This window comes from Oncorhynchus kisutch, linkage group LG14 (assembly GCF_002021735.2).
Source record: "Oncorhynchus kisutch isolate 150728-3 linkage group LG14, Okis_V2, whole genome shotgun sequence".
NCBI classification, from domain to species: Eukaryota; Metazoa; Chordata; class Actinopteri; order Salmoniformes; family Salmonidae; genus Oncorhynchus; species Oncorhynchus kisutch.
In genome coordinates this window covers 8,773,218-8,794,556 of record NC_034187.2, presented here as the reverse complement: position 1 = coordinate 8,794,556, position 21,339 = coordinate 8,773,218, and the positions used below count along the sequence as shown (strand labels likewise).

Genomic DNA, 21,339 nt, shown 5'->3' with positions numbered 1-21,339 from the left:
GATAGGAGAGAACAGAAGAGGATAGGAGAGAACAGAAGAGGAGAGGAGAGAACAGAAGAGGAGAGGAGACGACAGAAGAGAGGGGAGGTATACACTACAGACCTGTATTTCTTTAGGATAATAGGTGGTATTCTATCACTGAGAGTAACAGGTCCCCCACATAAACATGTGCAATTGAGTGTGAGGTCAGAATAAACAACAGCCAACCCAAGTGCAGCACTGTGCTTCACACGTGCTCACAAACTGTACACGATGGGAGACAGAGAGCTCGTATCAAGCGCAGGGCGCAGCAGGTGTTTAAGGTAAAGGACCACAGGAGGAGGCAGGTAGCTGGGTCCAGGGGCATACACAGGGGTCCAGAAGGTCATACACAGGGGTCCAAAAAGGCAACAGTACAGGCAGGGAAAAGGCAAAAGGTGTCGTTAGTGAGGCAGTCAAAACTATCACTACGGGAGGATAAAATGACGGGAAAAACAGAGCTCCGAATAGAAGTGTCACAAAACAAACAATACCTCACAAAGAACTGAACTAAATAGTGTGTGATAATGATATACAGGTGTGTGTGTGAACAGGTGATCAGAATTCAGGTGAGTGGGATCTGGAGAGTGAGCTGCGTTCAGGGGATCTACGTGTTTGAGAGTGTGAGCTGGAAGCAGACGTTACACAAACACCCACACACACACACACACATACACACAGCAGCAGCATGCCAATGACCCTGCCATCGCAGGCCGAGGGCCAAGTTACCATGGCAGCCGTGTGCCGGCTTGAGAGGAGTATCGATTATGTGCAAGAGCAAGCCTTCACTCACACTCTCACAGGCACATGGCTGATACGCACACACACACACACACACCATCAAATATAACAATATAAACAGTTGAACTTCATGCATCTTCGCATGAATATATTATTGTCTTATTTGTTTGTGCATCCGCTCTCGGAGTGGAAACGGCATTACCCATCAAGCACCACCACTGCCCTGGCCTTGTGTGAACACAGTGGGGATCAGAGAGATGCTTCAAAGGTAATCAATTCTCATTACAGGTTGTTCTAAGGTCAGTCCAGCTTTATTCCCGCTAATGAATCTGCGCCAATAAGACAACGATCAGAGAGATGCTCAGTGGGAATCAATGCTCCTTCCACGCATGGCAGAGGTAGACACTTGTTATAGAGATGAAGCTGGTGCTGCTGTCACACACAGACACACACATACACACACTGAAACTGACACACACGCACATTCAAACACACATACACACACACCAACACACTGGTGTAATGTGTTGGTGTAATGAGGATCAATGAGAGTATTCCCTTCTGCCATCTGGCCCTCTCACAGCTACCACAAAACATACACACATAATCACACAGTCACACACACTATCACAAACACCCCCAAACACACACAATCACAAACACCCTCAAACACACACAATCACAAACACCCTCATGCATACATACATACACACACACACACACACAATCACAAACACCCTCATGCACACACACACACACACACACACACAATCACAAACACCCTCATGCATACATACACACACACACACAATCACAAACACCCTCATGCACACACACACACTCTTGATTGTGCATTTGTAAAAGTTTGTGAGTGCTTTTGGTGACAAGCCGAATTTCTTCAGCCTCCTGAGGTTGAAGAGGCGCTCCTGCGCCTTCTTCACGATGCTGTCTGTGTGAGTGGACCAATTCAGTTTGTCTGTGATGTGTATGCCGAGGAACTTAAAACTTGCTACCCTCTCCACTACTGTTCCATCGATGTGGATAGGGGGGTGTTCCCTCTGCTGTTTCCTGAAGTCCACAATCATCTCCTTAGTTTTGTTGACGTTGAGTGTGAGGTTATTTTCCTGACACCACACTCCGAGGGCCCTCACCTCCTCCCTGTAGGCCGTCTCGTCGTTGTTGGTACACCTGTTGGTGCTTCTACACCTGCATTGCTTGCTGTTTGGGGTTTTAGGCTGGGTTTCTGTACAGCACTTTGAGATATCAGCTGATGTACGAAGGGCTATATAAATAAATTTGATTTGATTTGATTTGGTAATCAAGCCTACCACTGTTGTGTCGTCCTCAAACTTGATGATTGAGTTGGAGGCGTGCGTGGCCACGCAGTCGTGGGTGAACAGGGAGTACAGGAGAGGGCTCAGAACGCACCCTTGTGGGGCCCCAGTGTTGAGGATCAGCGGGGAGGAGATGTTGTTGCCTACCCTCACCACCTGGGGGTGGCCCGTCAGGAAGTCCAGTACCCAGTTGCACAGGGCGGGGTCGAGACCCAGGGTCTCGAGCTTGATGACGAGCTTGGAGGGTACTATGGTGTTGAATGCCGAGCTGTAGTCGATGAACAGCATTCTCACATAGGTATTCCTCTTGTCCAGATGGGTTAGGGCAGTGTGCAGTGTGGTTGAGATTGCATCGTCTGTGGACCTATTTGGGCGGTAAGCAAATTGGAGTGGGCCTAGGGTGTCAGGTAGGGTGGAGGTGATATGGTCCTTGACTAGTCTCTCAAAGCACTTCATGATGACGGATGTGAGTGCTACGGGGCGGTAGTCGTTTAGCTCAGTTACCTTAGCTTTCTTGGGAACAGGAACAATGGTGGCCCTCTTGAAGCATGTGGGAACAGCAGACTGGTATAGGGATTGATTGAATATGTCCGTAAACACACCGGCCAGCTGGTCTGCGCATGCTCTAAGGGCGCGGCTGGGGATGCCGTCTGGGCCTGCAGCCTTGCGAGGGTTAACACGTTTAAATGTCTTACTCACCTCGGCTGCAGTGAAAGAGAGACCGCATGTTTTCGTTGCAGGCCGTGTCAGTGGCACTGTATTGTCCTCAAAGCGGGCAAAAAAGTTATTTAGTCTGCCTGGGAGCAAGACATCCTGGTCCGTGACTGGGCTGGATTTCTTCCTGTAGTCCGTGATTGACTGTAGACCCTGCCACATGCCTCTTGTGTCTGAGCCGTTGAATTGAGATTCTACTTTGTCTCTGTACTGACGCTTAGCTTGTTTGATAGCCTTGCGGAGGGAATAGCTGCACTGTTTGTATTCGGTCATGTTGCCAGACACCTTGCCCTGATTAAAAGCAGTGGTTCGCGCTTTCAGTTCCACACGAATGCTGCCATCAATCCACGGTTTCTGGTTAGGGAATGTTTTAATCGTTGCTATGGGAACGACATCTTCAACGCACGTTCTAATGAACTCGCACACCGAATCAGCGTATTCGTCAATATTGTTATCTGACGCAATACGAAACATGTCCCAGTCCACGTGATGGAAGCAGTCTTGGAGTGTGGAGTCAGCTTGGTCGGACCAGCGTTGGACAGACCTCAGCGTGGGAGCCTCTTGTTTTAGTTTCTGTCTGTAGGCAGGGATCAACAAAATGGAGTCGTGGTCATCTTTTCCGAAAGGGGGGCGGGGCAGGGCCTTATATGCGTCGCGGAAGTTAGAGTAACAATGATCCAAGGTCTTTCCACCCCTGGTTGCGCAATCGATATGCTGATAAAATTTAGGGAGTCTTGTTTTCAGATTAGACTTGTTAAAATCCACAGCTACAATGAATGCAGCCTCCGGATAAATCGTTTCCAGTTTGCAGAGAGTTAAATAAAGTTCGTTCAGAGCCATCGATGTGTCTGCTTGGCAGGAATATATACGGCTGTGATTATAATCGAAGAGAATTCTCTTGGTAGATAATGCGGTCTAGATTTGATTGTGAGGAATTCTAAATCAGGTGAACAGAAGGATTTGAGTTCCTGTATGTTTCTTTCATCACACCATGTCACGTTAGCCATAAGGCATACGCCCCCGCCCCTCTTCTTACCAGAAAGATGTTTGTTTCTGTCGGCGCGATGCGTGGAGAAACCCGTTGGCTGCACCGCCTCGGATAGCGTCTCTCCAGTGAGCCATGTTTCCGTGAAGCAAAGAACGTTGTAGTCTCTGATGTCCCTCTGGAATGCTACCCTTGCTCGGATTTCATCAACCTTGTTGTCAAGAGACTGGACATTGGCAAGAAGAATGCTAGGGAGTGGTGCACGGTGTGCCCGTCTCCGGAGTCTGACCAGAAGACCGCCTCGTTTCCCTCTTTTTCTGAGTCGTTTTTTTGGGTCGCTGCATGGAATCCATTCCGCAGTCCCGTTTGTAAGGCAGAACACAGGATCCGCGTCGCGAAAAACATATTCTTGGTCGTACTGGTGGTGAGTTGACGCTGATCTTATATTCAGTAGTTCTTCTCGACTGTATGTAATGAAACCTAAGATGACCTGGGGTACTAATGTAAGAAATAACACGTAAAAAAAACAAAAAACTGCATAGTTTCCTAGGAACGCGAAGCGAGGCGGCCATCTCTGTCGGCGCCGGAAGCACTTCTTGTGCTTTAGGTTATGAAGATCAGCAAAAACTATCAGGAAAACCAATGAGAGAGAGAGAGAGAGAGAGAGAGAGAGAAAGAGAGAGAGAGACAGAGAGAGGGGGGGGGGGGGGGGGCAAGAGGTGCAGGATGGCATTCACACTAGGCTGAGGTTCCTCCACCGTTACAGCGGATGTGCCTGCCTGCTGGTTGGCTGACAGAGACACATCTACTGGAGGATTACGGGAGTAAATGGAATTATCTACCGTTCAACCTCCAAGATAACCATTTCATTATCAGTGTCTCACACACAAATCGCCTGTCACCTTCCTGTCACACACACCAGCGGAGCAGCAACACACACACACACACACACACACACACACACACACACACACACACACACACACACACACACACACACACACACACACACACACACACACACACTGTGCCAGACAGGGTCCAATGAACAGCTGACAAACACTCTGTATTTGAAGAATCGAAGATTTAGAAAAGTGACAAATCTGGAGGAAGGTGGGAAAGGACTCACTCTCCAAAATGTAATGCGCAAAAAACTCTGTTTTAAAGTGACAAGCTGAGGCTCCCTGACTCAAGGTAATAATCCCATGTCCCTGAGAAATAAGGCCAGATAATATTGAAGGAGAGTTAATATGAGATGATTGACCTTTTCCCTTCCCAATCTCCCCTGGCTCTGGTCTGGAAGTCCAGCTTAAACATAGAGCAATCCTGGACTAATACGACGCTGTAATACACAAACAGCTGTTTTACTCTGAGAGGCCCCCTGACACACACACACACACACACACACACATGCGCCCGCACACACACACACACATACACACACTACGCACACAAATACACACCTTCCCTGTCCCTATCTGTCCCTCTCTGTCTCCATCTGTCACGATCTGTCACGATCTGTCCCCATCTGTCACTCTCTGTCACTCTCTGTCCCTCTCTGTCACTCTCTGTCACTCTCTGTCCCCATCTGTCACTCTCTGTCCCTCTCTGTCACTCTCTGTCACTCTCTGTCACTCTCTGTCACCATATGTCCCTATCTGTCCCCATATGTCACTCTCTGTCACTCTCTGTCACTCTCTGTCTCTCTCTGTCACTCTCTGTCACTCTCTGTCCCCATCTGTCACTCTCTGTCCTATCAGTCCCTAACTGTTCCCATCTCTCACTCTCTGTCCACATCTGTCACTCTCTGTCCTATCTGTCACTCTCTGTCCCTATTTGTCCCTATCTGTCCCAATCTGTCACTCTCTGTCCCTATCTGTCCCTATCTGTCACTCGCTATCCCCATTTGTAACTTTGTCCCTGTCTGTCCTTCTCTGTCACACAGAGAGTGTGTGAGCGTGTGTGCAGTGCTGCCTCTGCCTATACACAGACTAGGTGCGTAGGTCCCCATGGAGGTTAGTGGCCCCCCACCAACTATATAAAAGTACAAAACACAAAATAGGAACTCAGTCGGTCCTCAATTTACTGTTGAGAGTTACAATAGCAGAATACACCAGGTGCCATGAAGAAACGTTGGTAGTGCAATCTGTCACATCTTCTCCTGCTCCTCCCCTCCGGCATACGACGTCTCAGGAATACTATCCACCAGTCCTGGGATGCATCATTACGCACACCTGTTAATCATTATGGATTCACACCTGGACTGCATCACCTTCATCATTTCCTCCCCTTTATGTGTCGCTCCCTTATGTTTTCTCACCAGTTGGTATTGTTCGTTTTTATCGGGGTGTTGTTTACCAGAGTGTTGTTTACCAGAGTGTTGTTTACCGGTGTGTTGTTTACCGGGGTGTTGTTTACCGGGGTGTTGTTTACCGGGGTGTTGTTTACCAGAGTGTTGTTTACCAGAGTGTTGTTTACCGGGGTGTTGTTTACCGGGGTGTTGTTTACCGGGGTGTTGTTTACCAGGGTGTTGTTTACCAGAGTGTTGTTTACCGGGGTGTTGTTTACCAGAGTGTTGTTTACTGGGGTGTTGTTTACCGGGGTGTTGTTTACCGGGGTGTTGTTTACCTGCGTGTTGTTTACCGGCGTGTTGTTTACCGGCGTGTTGTTTACCGGCGTGTTGTTTACCGGCGTGTTGTTTACCGGCGTGTTGTTTACCGGCGTGTTGTTTACCGGCTCCTTATGGAATTGTTTTGTTACTGGCTTTGTTGTTTTATTAAACGTTTCACCTTCACATGCTTCCTCCTTCATGTCACATCTTCCACCGAAGTTGGTTCCTCTCCTTGTTCGGGCGGCGTTCGGCGGTCGGCGTCGCCGGTCTTCTAGCCATCATCGATCCACTTTTCATTTTCCATTTGTTTTGTCTTGTCTTCCCACACACCTGGTTTCAATTCCATCATTACATGTTGTGTATTTAACCCTCTGTTCCCCCCATGTCCTTGTCCGGAGTTGTTTATTGTAAGTGCTTTGTGCACGTTTATCTGGTGTGCGACGGGTTTTGTACCCATTGATTGTTTGTTCTGATTCCGGTGGTTTTTATTATCAAAACCTGTTGACGGGTTAGGGTTCCCACGTTCAGCTGGAACAGATTTTTTTCCTGTTTACTATGGGCACGCAATTCCTCCAAAGGGGGCAGTAGTCGGCCCTATCTTTAACAGGTTACTGCTCCGTTGGAAACACCGTTTTTGCTCTCCTGCACCTGACTTCTCTGCCACCAGTACGCACCCCTTACACTGCACCTGCTTCCTGCTTACCAACTCAAACCACGGAAGCAGCAGGAAAGTCGGAAATCTCTCCAACGGTCGTCGAACAAGGGTACCTTCTACGTCAACACCATGACCAGCTGGCTCAACTGGGGATGGCCGTGGAAGAGGTTCTCCACAGTCTGCAGCATCTCAAACACCCCCGAGAGACGTTGCAGCCCAGTATCGAAGGATACTCTGGATCCAGTCTACCCAACGAGCCAGCCCAACGAGCCAGCCCAACGAGCCAGTCCAATGAGCCAGCCCAACGAGCCAGCCCAGCGAGCCAGCCCAACGAGCCAGCCCAACGAGCCAGCCCTACAAGCCAGCCCAACGAGCCAGCCCAATGAGCCAGACCAACGAGACAGCCCAACGAGACAGCCCAACTGTGTGTGTGTGTGTGTGTGTGTGTGTCCGTGTGCGTGCGTGAGAGTGTGTGAGAGAAGAGAGAGTCCCAGACCCAGTACTGATCAGCATTTGATTATTAATGTCTCATCAAGGTTAGCAAGAAGAGAGAGTCCCAGACCCAGTACTGATCAGCATTTGATTATTAATGTCTCATCAAGGTTAGCAAGAAGAGAGAGTCCCAGACCCAGTACTGATCAGCATTTGATTATTAATGTCTCATCAAGGTTAGCAAGAAGAGAGAGTCCCAGACCCAGTACTGATCAGCATTTGATTATTAATGTCTCCTCAAGGTTAGCAAGAAGAGAGAGTCCCAGACCCAGTACTGATCAGCATTTGATTATTAATGTCTCATCAAGGTTAGCAAGAAGAGAGAGTCCCAGACCCAGTACTGATCAGCATTTGATTATTAATGTCTCATCAAGGTTAGCAAGAAGAGAGAGTCCCAGACCCAGTACTGATCAGCATTTGATTATTAATGTCTCCTCAAGGTTAGCAAGAAGAGAGACCTCCTTAATGCAATCAAACATGATTAGATAATTAGCATACAATTTGCATAATGTCTCTGCAATTCATTACCCAGTGAGTGAGTTCATCTCTGTCCCCTGAGAACATCAATCAATCTCCTCTCCTCTCCTCACCACACAAAGAGCAAACACACACACACACACACAGAGGTGCGTACATGTCTGTCTCTGTGTCCCCTCTCTACCCAACCTGTCTCTGTGTCCCCTCTCTAACCAGCCTGTCTCTATGTCCCCTCTCTAACCAGCCTGTCTCTATGTCCCCTCTCTACCCATCCGGTCTCTATGTTCCCTCTCTAACCAGCCTGTCTCTATGTCCCCTCTCTAACCAGCCTGTCTCTATGTCCCCTCTCTACCCATCCTGTCTCTATGTTCCCTCTCTACCCAGCCTGTCTATATGTCCCCTCTCCTACCTGCCTGTCTATATGTCCCCTCTCTACCCAGTCTGTCTCTGTGTCCCCTCTCTACCCAGCCTGTCTCTATGTCCCCTCTCTACCCAGCCTGTCTCTATGTCCCCTCTCTACCCAGCCTGTCTCTATGTCCCCTCTCTACCCAGCCTGTCTCTATGTCCCCTCTCTATCCAGCCTGTCTCTGTGTCCCCTCTCTACTCAGCCTGTCTCTATGTCCCCTCTCTACCCAGCCTGTCTCTATGTCCCCTCTCTACCCAGTCTGTCTCTACGTCCCCTCTCTACCCAGCCTGTCTCTATGTCCCCTCTCTACCCAGCTTGTCTCTATGTCCCCTCTCTACCCAGCCTGTCTCTATGTCCCCTCTCTACCCAGTCTGTCTCTATGTCCCCTCTCTACCCAGCCTGTCTCTATGTCCCCTCTCTACCCAGCCGGTCTCTATGTCCCCTCTCTACCAAGTCTGTCTCTATGTCCCCTCTCTACCCAGTCTGTCTCTACATCCCCTCTCTACCCAGTCTATCTCTACGTCCCCTCTCTACCCTGCCTGTCTCTGCGTCCCCTCTCTACCCAGTCTGTCTCTATGTCCCCTCTCTACCCAGTCTGTCTCTACGTCCCCTCTCTACCCAGCCTGTCTCTATGTCCCCTCTCTACCCAGCTTGTCTCTACGTCCCCTCTCTACCCAGCCTGTCTCTATGTCCCCTCTCTACCCAGCCTGTCTCTATGTCCCCTCTCTACCCAGTCTGTCTCTATGTCCCCTCTCTACCCAGTCTGTCTCTATGTCCCCTCTCTACCCAGCCTGTCTCTATGTCCCCTCTCTACCCAGCCTGTCTCTACGTCCCCTCTCTACCCAGTCTGTCTCTACGTCCCCTCTCTACCCAGTCTGTCTCTATGTCCCCTCTCTACCCAGCCTGTCTCTACGTCCCCTCTCTACCCAGTCTGTCTCTACGTCCCCTCTCTACCCAGTCTGTCTCTATGTCCCCTCTCTACCCAGCCTGTCTCTATGTCCCCTCTCTACCCAGTCTGTCTCTACGTCCCCTCTCTACCCAGTCTGTCTCTACATCCCCTCTCTACTCAGTCTGTCTCTACGTCCCCTCTCTACCCAGTCTGTCTCTACGTCCCCTCTCTACCCAGTCTGTCTCTACGTCCCCTCTCTACCCAGTCTGTCTCTACGTCCCCTCTCTACCCAGTCTGTCTCTACGTCCCCTCTCTACTCAGTCTGTCTCTACGTCCCCTCTCTACCCAGTCTGTCTCTACGTCCCCTCTCTACCCAGTCTGTCTCTACGTCCCCTCTCTACCCAGTCTGTCTCTACGTCCCCTCTCTACCCAGTCTGTCTCTATGTCCCCTCTCTACCCCTGACAAAAGGAAACACCAACTTAAAGTGTCTTAATAGGTCGTTGTGCCATCAGGAGTCAGAACGTCTTCAATGAACCCTGGCATAGATTCTACAAGTGTCTGGAATTCTATCGGAGGGATGCGACACCATTCTTCCAGGAGAAATTCCATCATTTGGTGTTTTGCTGATGATGGTGGAAAACACTGTCTCAGGAGTGGCTTCTGATCTCCCATAAGTGTTCAATTGGGTTGAGATCTGGTGACTGAGACTGCCATGGCATATGGTTTTCATCATTGTCCTGCTCATCAAACCATTCAGTGACCACTCTTGCCCTGTGGATAGGAGGGGGCCATTGTCATCCTAAAGGGCCATAGACACAGAGGCCAAAGTAATGTAATCTCTCTCTCATGGCTGTATTACAGCATCAGTCAGTCAACCATAGAAAAGACAACTGTCCACAATCACACTACTACCAGTTTCACTCTGCTATGATAACAGAACATTCACTGATATCACTGAGTTACCACCGGTTACACAATGCAGACATATTGCCTTTAAGTAATATAATAATAATAATATATGCTATTTATCCAAAGCAACTTAATCATTCATGCATACTGTATATTTACCACTTTACAGCACCTTGAAGAGGAACTGACAGTGTTTTAAACACTTTGCAGATATGAAACAAACAAGAGAATCATAATATCAGTTAAAAATATCAACTATTGCTTCAAAACCAACTTTATCAGGTTTTAAAATATGTTCTATTTGACTATGTGTTCTATGTGTTCTATGTTCTATTTGACTATATGTTCTATATGTTCTATGTTCTATTTGACTATATGTTCTATATGTTCTATGTTCTATTTGACTATATGTTCTATATGTTCTATGTTCTATTTGACTATATGTTCTATATGTTCTATGTTCTATTTGACTATATGTTCTATATGTTCTATGTTCTATTTGACTATATGTTCTATATGTTCTATGTTCTATTTGACTATATGTTCTATATGTTCTATGTTCTATTTGACTATATGTTCTATATGTTCTATGTTCTATTTGACTATATGTTCTATATGTTCTATGTTCTATTTGACTATATGTTCTATGTGTTCTATGTTCTATTTGACTATATGTTCTATGTGTTCTATGTTCTATTTGACTATATGTTCTATGTGTTCTATGTTCTATTTGACTCAGCGTTCCATGACACTAAGACATTGTTGTCGGAATAGATGGATGCAGTTCAATGCATGGTTCATATAGTTCACCAATATATTTCTTGAAGGGTCCCAAAAATATTGCTATCAGGTTGTAAATCACAGCTGGTCTGGTACATTGGTTGCTGCCTCCACACAGTCGGATGCAGTTTCAGTTTCAATGACTCAATATTTTTAACAAAAATGGAGGACCCTACTAATGTTAACACAAACAAACAAAGGGCAATAATCACAAGTCAGTCTTAACGTGGATCATTTGCTAGGGCACCAAGTGTCAAACAAAAGGCCCGTGGGCCAAAAATAGGAAATTCAAGCAAGTCAACGATTAAGTCAACGGTTAAGTCAACGGTTAAGTCAACGGTTAAGTCAACGGTTAAGTCAACGGTTAAGTCAACGGTTAAGTCATCTACTTTATGAAATTACAGCCTGTTGCACTCGCCTCTGTGAATTCAACTTCAATTGCTTTCGTGTGTCCCGTTTACAAAGCGCAGCTTAGGGAAAGTGTGTACAGACACATGCCGCAGTCCCAGCTAGGCTACTAAAAATGTTTCAGTCTGGCTTGAAAACTTGACAATGAATAACTCAAAAAAACTAAACCTGCAACAAAATATCAGGCAAAGAAGAAACATGTAGGACTGTTACAGCAACATTTGAGCAGTAGGCTGGCTCCACAATTATAATACGTTTTGAGTGCTCCACAGCAATTCTGCATTCAACCGCACCAGTGATCCATGCTGTGAAAAAATATGAAAAACATGTTTTAAGTTTAAAGTTACAACAAATACAGCTACATTTCCGATATTTTGAGTTATTAAATACATTTTATTAGCAGCAAAGACAAATATGAAGTATTTCTTATTTTGTTTAAATATGTCAAAATGCTATGTACAGCATCTTATGTACATAAATGGACATTATAAAGTGCCATATGTTTTATAATAAAACAATTGCCAGTTTGGGTCGCAGATGCAATTTTCTTTGTAAAAACAAATAGTCTACGTCAGGCGCATAAATTTGTTGTATTTTTTCAATATGGCCCGTGGCTTGATTGAGTTTGACACCCTTAGGCTAGTGTATCTATTTACGTAGATAGCAAAAAAAAATTGGTAAGCTAAAAACACAGAGCCAAACATTAGCTAGCAAACTAACTGCTGGGAGGATGTGATGCCATTGGAGGAGTGGGTGAGTGACTGACTTTTCCCCCTAATATTGATTTCTATTTACTATACTAATATAGATGTTTAGCTTATCTCGCTCTGGCTAGCATTAGTTGTTGTTGTTGGATGTGCATAGATAACTGAGGGAAATATAACCTACAGTGGCGCTACAAAGTATTAACTTAAGGGGGCTGAATAATTTTGCACGCCCAATTTTTCAGTTTTTGATTTGTTAAAAAAGTTTGAAATATCCAATAAATGTCGTTCCACTTCATGATTGTGTCCCACTTGTTGTTGATTCTTCACAAAAAAATACAGTTTTATATCTTTATGTTTGAAGCCTGAAATGTGGCAAAAGGTCGCAAAGTTCAAGGGGGCTGAATACTTTCGCAAGGCACTGTACCTTTTCATGGTTGTTTGATCATTAGGACTGTGACATTACCATATGTAAGAGGACTCCCGGTATATTTACATATTTGTAGAAATCCATTCAGGTGTATTTTGTGGATTTTAGAGAATGTGTTCTAATGATCCAAAGTCACGCTGTTGTTACTGCCTGTAAACACACTGTCCAGTTCACAGTGAATGATGACAGGCCCTACTGCCTGTAAACACACAGTCCAGTTCACAGTGAATGATGACAGGCCCTACTGCCTGTAAACACACAGTCCAGTTCATAGTGTCTGTAAACACACAGTCCAGTTCATAGTGAATGATGACAGGCCCTACTGCCTGTAAACACACAGTCCAGTTCATAGTGAATGATGACAGGCCCTACTGCCTGTAAACACACAGTCCAGTTCATAGTGAATGATGACAGGCCCTACTGCCTGTAAACACACAGTCCAGTTCATAGTGAATGATGACAAGCCCTACTGCCTGTAAACACACAGTCCAGTTCATAGTGAATGATGACAGGCCCTACTGCCTGTAAACACACAGTCCAGTTCATAGTGAATGATGACAGGCCCTACTGCCTGTAAACACTCAGTCCAGTTCAAAGTGAATGATGACAAGCCCTACTGCCTGTAAACACTCAGTTCAGTTCATAGTGAACGATGGAAGGCCCAACTTATAGAACACCACAGTATGTGTCATAATACCCATAAAACCTAGTGTTCGAACAGGGAAATGGTTCCAATAGTTTTTCCACCATTCTTTTTTAGAAACACTTAAAATAAGGACTGTGTTCCGTGTAGGCTTTCCCTGTCGTGATGTTTTGATAACTGTGTAAATCTCTCTAGGACAAGGTGACTTTTAATCAATATATTCACCTGTATTTACTCCCCAAAAATGCAATGGTAATTAGCTGCTAACGTGGAACTACAAATGCCACGGTGGTCTTGATGAGACTGCCGAATCCAGGCAAAGTCAAGAATCTCTGGATCAACTATCTGATGTTAGCCAAATGTAGTAATGAATAAATTGGCTACATTTCTTTAAAATTGATAATTCTGTGAACTGTCTTGTGCAAGTTTTAAATTGACACAATGCCTGTCAGCTAGAGACGATGTGCATTAGCTTGTATAACATCTACTTTGATGCTAGTTGGCATTTTCAAATCTGAAAGAGATTTACATGGTTATGAAAACACCATGACAGGGTAAACCTACACCTAATACAGACCTTATTTGAGGTGTTTCAAAAATGTATTTGGGGGAAATGAATGGTGCAAAAACGACTGAAACCATTTCCGACTTGCAACAAAAAGCGAGTGCATACAGGTTCGCATTTTTGGCCTCAGTGGGAATTGAACCCACAACCCTCTCAATGATAATGCCATGATCTTACCAACAGACACACAGGTCCATAACCTGTAATGGTACGTATGACATAGTTATAGGGTGCCCGTGAGAGGAGGGTAGAACTGTGCCCTCTATATGAAACCAGCTGAATGTAATCTTTCCCTGACCTCAGCACTGTCAGAGCAGTTAAGACATATTGAAATCTATCCTGACAAAGCTTATAGAGAATTATAACACAACATGAATCACACCACAGCCTGCTGGTGCTGGGAAACTGTCAGAGGAGAGGGAGAGAAGGGGGGAAGAGGAGAGAGGGGGAAGAGGAGAGAGGGGGAAGAGGAGACAGGGGGAAGAGAAGAGAGGGGGAAGAGGAAGATGAGACAGGGGGGAAGAGAAGAGAGGGGGAAGAGGAGACAGGGGGAAGAGAAGAGAGGGGGAAGAGGAGAGAGGGGGAAGAGGAGACAGGGGGAAGAGGAGAGAGGGGGAAGAGGAAGAGGAGACAGGGGGGAAGAGAAGAGAGGGGGAAGAGGAGACAGGGGGGAGGAGAAGAGAGGGGGAAGAGGAGACAGGGGGGAAGAGAAGAGAGGGGGAAGAGGAGACAGGGGGGAAGAGAAGAGAGGGGGAAGAGAAGAGAGGGGGAAGAGGAGACAGGGGGAAGAGAAGAGAGGGGGAAGAGGAGACAGGGGGAAGAGAAGAGAGGGGGAAGAGAAGAGAAGGGGGAAGAGAAGAGAAGGGGAAGAGGAAGAGGAGACAGGGGGGAAGAAGAGAGGGGGAAGAGGAGAGAGGGGGAAGAGGAGAGAGAGAGAGGGAAGAAGAGAGGGGGAAGAGGAGACAGGGGGAAGAGAAGAGAAGGGGAAGAGGAGACAGGGGGAAGAGGAGACAGGGGGAAGAGGAGAGAGGGGGAAGAGGAAGAGGAGACAGGGGGGAAGAGGAGAGAGGGGGAAGAGAAGAGAAGGGGGAAGAGAAGAGAAGGAGAAGAGGAAGAGGAGACAGGGGGGAAGAAGAGAGGGGGAAGAGGAGAGAGAGGGGAAGAGGAGAGAGGGGGAAGAGGAGAGAGAGAGAGGGAAGAAGAGAGGGGGAAGAGGAGAGAGATATTTTTTGAGAGAATTACATTGAGAGCATTGTAATAGAATTACTCCAGATGAGTCTCTCTCTCTATCTCTGTCTGTCTGTCTGTCTGTCTGTCTGTCTGTCTGTCTGTCTGTCTGTCTGTCTGTCTGTCTGTCTGTCTGTCTGTCTGTCTGTCTGTCTGTCTGTCTGTCTGTCTGTCTGTCTGTCTGTCTGTCTGTCTGTCTGTCTGTCTGTCTGTCTGTCTGTCTGTCTGTCTGTCTCTGTCTCTTGCTCTCTTAATTCAATTTCAATTCAATTTCAATTCAATTTCAATTCGAGGGCTTTATTGGCATGGGAAACCTATGCGAAGTAGACAATAAATAAAAGTGAAATAAACAATAGAAATGAACAGTAAACATTGCGTTCACAGAAGTTCCTAAAGACTAAAGACATTTCAAATGTCATATTATGTCTATATGCAGCGTTGTAACGAATAGTTAAAGTACTAAAGGGGAAAATAAATATGGGTTATATCTACAATGGTGTTTGTTCTTCACTGGTTGCCCTTTTCTTGTGGCAACAGGTCACACATATTGCTGCTGTGATGGCACACTGTGGCATTTCACCCAGTAGATATGGGAGTTTATCAAAACTGTGTATGTTTTCGAAATTCTTTGTGGGTCTGTGTAATCTGAGGGAAAAATCTGTTTCTAATATGGTCATACACTGCATGCATTATTTGGTGTTCTACGTTGCACATGGAGGATATTTTAGCAGAATTCTGCGTGCAGAGTCTCAATTTGGACTTTGACCCATTTTGTGAATTCTTGGTTGGTGATCGGACCCCAGACCTCACAACCATAAAGGGCAATGGGTTCTATAACTGATTCAAGTATTTTTAGCCAGATGCTAATTGGTATGATGAATTTTATGTTCCTTTTGATGGCATAGAAGGCCCTTCTCAGCCTAAACATCAGCGCCCTTACCTGTGGCGCTGATGTTTAGGCCGAGGTATGTATAGTGTTTTGTGTGCTGTAGGGCAACAGTGTCTAGATGGAATTTGTATTTGTTGTCCTTGCAACTGGACCTTTTTTGGAACGCCATTATTTTTGTCTTCCTGAGATTTACTGTCTGTGCCCAGGTCTGGCAGAATCTTTGCAGATGATCTAGGTGCTGCTGTAGGCCCTCCTTGGTTGGTGACAGAAGCACCAGATCATCAGCAAACAGTAGACATTTGGACTTCAGATTCTAGTAAGGTGAGGCTGGGTGCTGCACTGTCTCTCTCTCTCCTTCTGTGATTCCATCTTTGTCTTCCTGTATCCTGTGTTGGATGCAAATAGAGCCGGAATGGAGATCCTGTCTGCTTAACAGGAGCTGACAGGGGGGCTGATGGGTAATAATGTCTGCCTTCTCGTGGTGAGATTAAACACAGGAAGCAGGAAGTGAGACAGACAGGAGAATTGAGGGAAGGAGAGAGGTAAAGAGGAAGAGGAGGAGGAAAAGGGAAGGAGAGATGGAAGGAGAGAGAGAGGAGGAGTAGGGAAGGAGGAGGTGGAGAAGTGAGGAAGGAGAGAGAAGGAGAGAGGGAAGGAGGAGTAGGGCAGATGAGTAGGGAAGGAGAGAGATAGGAGGAGGAGGGAAGATGAGTATAGAAGGAGAGAGAGAGGAGGAGGAGGGAATGAGAGAGGGAAGAGGAGTAGGGAAGGAGAGGGAGGAGGAGGAGGGAAGGAGAGAGAGGAGTAGGGAAGATGAGTAGGGAAGGAGAGAGAGAGGAGGAGGAGGAGGGAAGGAGAGACAGAGGAGGAGGAGGGAATGGGAGAGAGAGGAGGGGGAGGGAAGATGAGTAAGGAAGGAGAGAGGGAGGAGGAGGAGGGAAGGAGAGAGAGAGGAGGAGGAGGGAATGAGAGAGAGAGGAAGGGGAGGGAAGGAGAGAGGGAAGAGGAGAAGGGAAGGAGAGAGAGAGGAGGAGGAGGGAAGGAGAGAGAGAGGAGGAGGAGGAAATGAGAGAGAGAGGAAGGGGAGGGAAGGAGAGAGGGAAGAGGAGGAGGGAAGGAGAGAGAGGATGAGGAGGGAAGGAGAGAGAGAGGAGGAGGAGGGAAGGAGAGAGAGAGGAGGAGGAGGGAAGGAGAGAGAGTGGAGGAGGAGGGAAGGAGAGAGAGAGGAGGAGGAAGGAGAGAGGGAACCAGTCAGCACAGGGTGAAGATGTTGATAAAACACTGGGGCTTAGTGTACCTCTCTGGGTTTCCTTTTGGGTTAGGGACGGGGAGTAAGGCTCTTTACTTCATTGGGAAGAGAAGAGTATTGCATATTATTGTCGGCCAATAGCATTCTATGACTCCACAGTCTGGTTTCCCTTACTAAAGAAAGTGACACTGCGTTTTAATTGATAATGTGACAGCTGGGCATTTCTTTACTTTCAAGCTAATTTTATCCCTTGTGAATGTTCAGGGAGCTGTGAGGGTGTTACAGTGAAGTCAGTCAGAGCAGAACAGAGGCAGCTAGTGCTTCACGTTCCTCTGGTTCATCAGTCTCTCACTGTAAAACAGTCACTATGGTGTGAACGTACAGGGTTCATTGAAAACCACACACCTTTTTCAGGGTACACATATCTCTCTGGTGTGTGCTCATAGCAGTTTTCCAAGAGGCCAATTGGTGGGACTCGGTCGTGCCTGCACATTTACCAACCCAAATTCCAAATGATTGTCTGCACATGAATCATTTTAGCAATCAAGGCTAAAGACTTGATTATGGCCAAAAACATGTGTTTTGTTCATGATAAAAGGACGTACAGAGATTTCATAAAGCAGGTTAGGCTTTATTAGAAGGTATATTCTGTCTTCTCGCAGGCAGGCAGCCATTCAGAGAGCCAGACACAGCCAGGATGTGTCCCAGTGGGGATCTCCCCAAGGCAGCCCCAATCCCAGGCCATGACTAAATCAGCATATGTATGTGTGTGTGTGTGTGTGTGTGTGTGTGTGTGTGTGTGTGTGTGTGTGTGTGTGTGTGTGTGTGTGTGTGTGTGCGTGTGTGTGTGTGTGTGTGTGTGTGTGTGTGTGTGTGTGTGTGTGTGTGTGTGTGTGTGTGTGTGTGTGTGTGTGTGTGACAAACTAAAAATAGAACACTTCTATTAAAGTGTGTGTCCCTGGTCAACTAACTGTGACCTTCTCTCTCTCTCTCTCTCTCTCTCTCTCTCTGGATATATATTAATATCACTCTCTCTCTCACTCTCTCTCTCTCTCTCTCTCTCTCTCCCTCTCTAGATATATATTAATAACACTCTCTCTCTCTCTTTCACTTTCTCTCTCTCTTTCACTTTCTCTTTCTTTCTCTCTCTCTCGCACGCTCTCGCTCTCTCCCCTTCATCTCTCTCCCCTCCATCTCACTCTATATCCCTAACTTCTCTCTTAAACTAACCCTCTGTCTACACCTCCCTGTCCTCTCCATCCTCACCCCTCTGTCTGCCCCTCCCTGTCTTCTCCATCCTCACCCCTCTGTCTACCCCTCCCTGTCCTCTCCATCCTCACCCCTCTGTCTACCCCTCCCTGTCCTCTCCATCCTCACCCCTCTCTCTATCCCTCCCTGTCCTCTCCATCCTCACCCCTCTCTCTACCCCTCCCTGTCCTCTCCATCCTCACCCCTCTCTCTACCCCTCCCTGTCCTCTATATCTCACAAGAGATGGATTAAATCATATTGCAGCACCACGTCATACATTGTAGTTGTTAAGGTCCGACACTACATTGTATTTCAGGTTTGAAAACAGACGGACCAAAAGCAGATTATCACATCCTAATCCACATAATCCACTTCAGACAATGGAGGAGAAACTGGTCAAATGGGAAAACATCATTCCTGAACATCATTCAAATATCTCCCAACCTATAGTCATCAAACTGAGAGCCTGTCTTCCCAAAACCCAAAACCCAATCTGTAATCCAGTAATCCTGTACTCAACATATTTACAGCTCCAATGCCTCCTTCACTCATTTAGACTCAGACAGCCCTCTGTCTGTTTTACAACTTTAAATGAACGTTCATTTAATTAACTTGCTTAATCCAAGCACCCTTGTTGAGCTTCCATTAGACAGGGGCCGATAAACACACAGAGAGACAAACACAACACAGCAACTCACTGCATTACTCCAGGGGAGTGTTTCACTTTCGACTCCAGACCGTTGTTAGAACACACAGAGAGACAAACACAACACAGCAACTCACTGCATTACTCCAGGGGAGTGTTTCACTTTCGACTCCAGACCGTTGTTAGAACACACACAGCAATGTTTAACACACAGAGAAACACATACAGTATTTGACATGACACTCACTCAATCTAGCCCAAGATTTCTTAAAGAGAGGATGAAGAAAGACTGATCTGTACCTTTGCTTTTAGCTAGGGGAGGAGGAGAGAAGATGATGTGTATCCACAGAGGAGGAAGAGGAGGAAGAGGAGGAGAGAAGAGGTTGTGTATCCACAGTGGCAGAAGAGGAGGAAGAGGAGGAGAGAAGAGGTTGTGTATCCACAGTGGCGGAAGAGGAGGATGAGGAGGAAGAGGAGGAGAGAAGAGGTCGTGTATCCACAGTGGCAGAAGAGGAGGAAGAGGAGGAAGAGGAGGAGAGAAAACCAACAGTGAATAGTTTGACGTGAAAGAGTGCTCAATGAGTACAAAACACACATTAATATATTTATATTAAAATCAACACACAGTAGCAACTTGGCAGTGTAGTATAATCAGACCACACTACAGACCACAGAGTCCTTCACACACTACACATTAACACACACACACATACACACACACAAACAAGCATACACACATCATGCAGTACTCTAGGTTTATGTTCAAATCTGCATGCGGACATACAAATATTTCAGTTAGTTTGCATCTGAGATGGCAAATTCCTCCTCTTTTGATATTGTTAATGTAACATTGTAACATGATGTAACATTGTAACATCGATGTAACATTGTAACATTGATGTAACATTGTAACATTGATGTAACAGTGTAACACGATGTAACATTGTAACACGATGTAACATTGTAACATTGATGTAACATTGATGTAACACTGTAACATGATATAACATTGTAACATTGATGTAACATTGTAACATGATGTAACATTGTAACATTGATGTAACATTGATGTAACACTGTAACATGATGTAACATTGTAACATGATGTAACATTGATGTAACATTGTAACATGATGTAACATTGATGTAACATTGTAACATGATGTAACATTGTAACATTGATGTAACATTGTAACATTGTAACATGTAACATGGCCGCCTTTCGTTCCAGTACTCTGCTGCCTGTGACTGGAACGAATTGCAAAAATCGCTGAAGTTGGAGACTTTTATCTCCCTCACCAACTTCAAACATCAGCTATCTGAGCAGCTAACCGATCGCTGCAGCTGTACATAGTCTATTGGTAAATAGCCCACCCTTTTCACCTACCTCATCCCGTACTGTTTCTATTTATTTACTTTTCTGCTCTTCTGCACACCAATATCTCTACCTGTACATGACCATCTGATCTTTTATCACTCCAGTGTTAATCTGCAAAATTGTAATTATTTGCCTACCTCCTCATGCCTTTTGCACACATTGTATATAGACCCCCCCTTCGTTTTCTACTGTGTTATTGACTTGTTAATTGTTTACTCCATGTGTAACTCTTTGTTGTATGCTCACACTGCTATGCTTTATCTTGGCCAGGTCGCAGTTGCAAATGAGAACTTGTTCTCAACTAGCCTACCTGGTTAAATAAAGGTGAAATAAAAAATAAAAATAAAATAAAATGTAACACTGTAAAATGATGTAACATTGATGTAATATTGATGTAATACTGTAACATGATGTAATATTGATGTAATACTGTAACATGATGTAATACTGTAACATGATGTAATATTGATGTAACATTGATGTAATATTGATGTAATACTGTAACATGATGTAATATTGATGTAATACTGTAACATGATGTAATATTGATGTAATATTGATGTAATACTGTAACATGATGTAATATTGATGTAATACTGTAACATGATGTAATATTGATGTAATATTGATGTAATACTGTAACATGATGTAATATTGATGTAATATTGATGTAATACTGTAACATGATGTAATATTGATGTAATACTGTAACATGATGTAATACTGTAACATGATGTAATATTGATGTAATATTGATGTAATACTGTAACATGATGTAATATTGATGTAATACTGTAACATGATGTAATACTGATGTAATACTGTAACATGATGTAATACTGTAACATGATGTAATATTGATGTAATACTGTAACATGATGTAATATTGATGTAATACTGTAATACATGATGTAATATTTTTATTTTATTTATTTTTTT

General features: G+C 45.4%; 1 protein-coding gene across 1 annotated transcript in view; it reads right to left on the bottom strand.

The window, feature by feature from the left end:
• LOC109878620 (neurexin-3a-like) overlaps positions 1-21,339 on the bottom strand; it is a 665,512-nt gene that overhangs the window by 629,015 nt on the left and 15,158 nt on the right. The window contains exon 4 of the mRNA XM_031787765.1: positions 19,323-19,334. Coding sequence (XP_031643625.1) covers positions 19,323-19,334 — 12 coding nt within the window. The remainder of the gene's footprint in view (positions 1-19,322; positions 19,335-21,339) is intronic.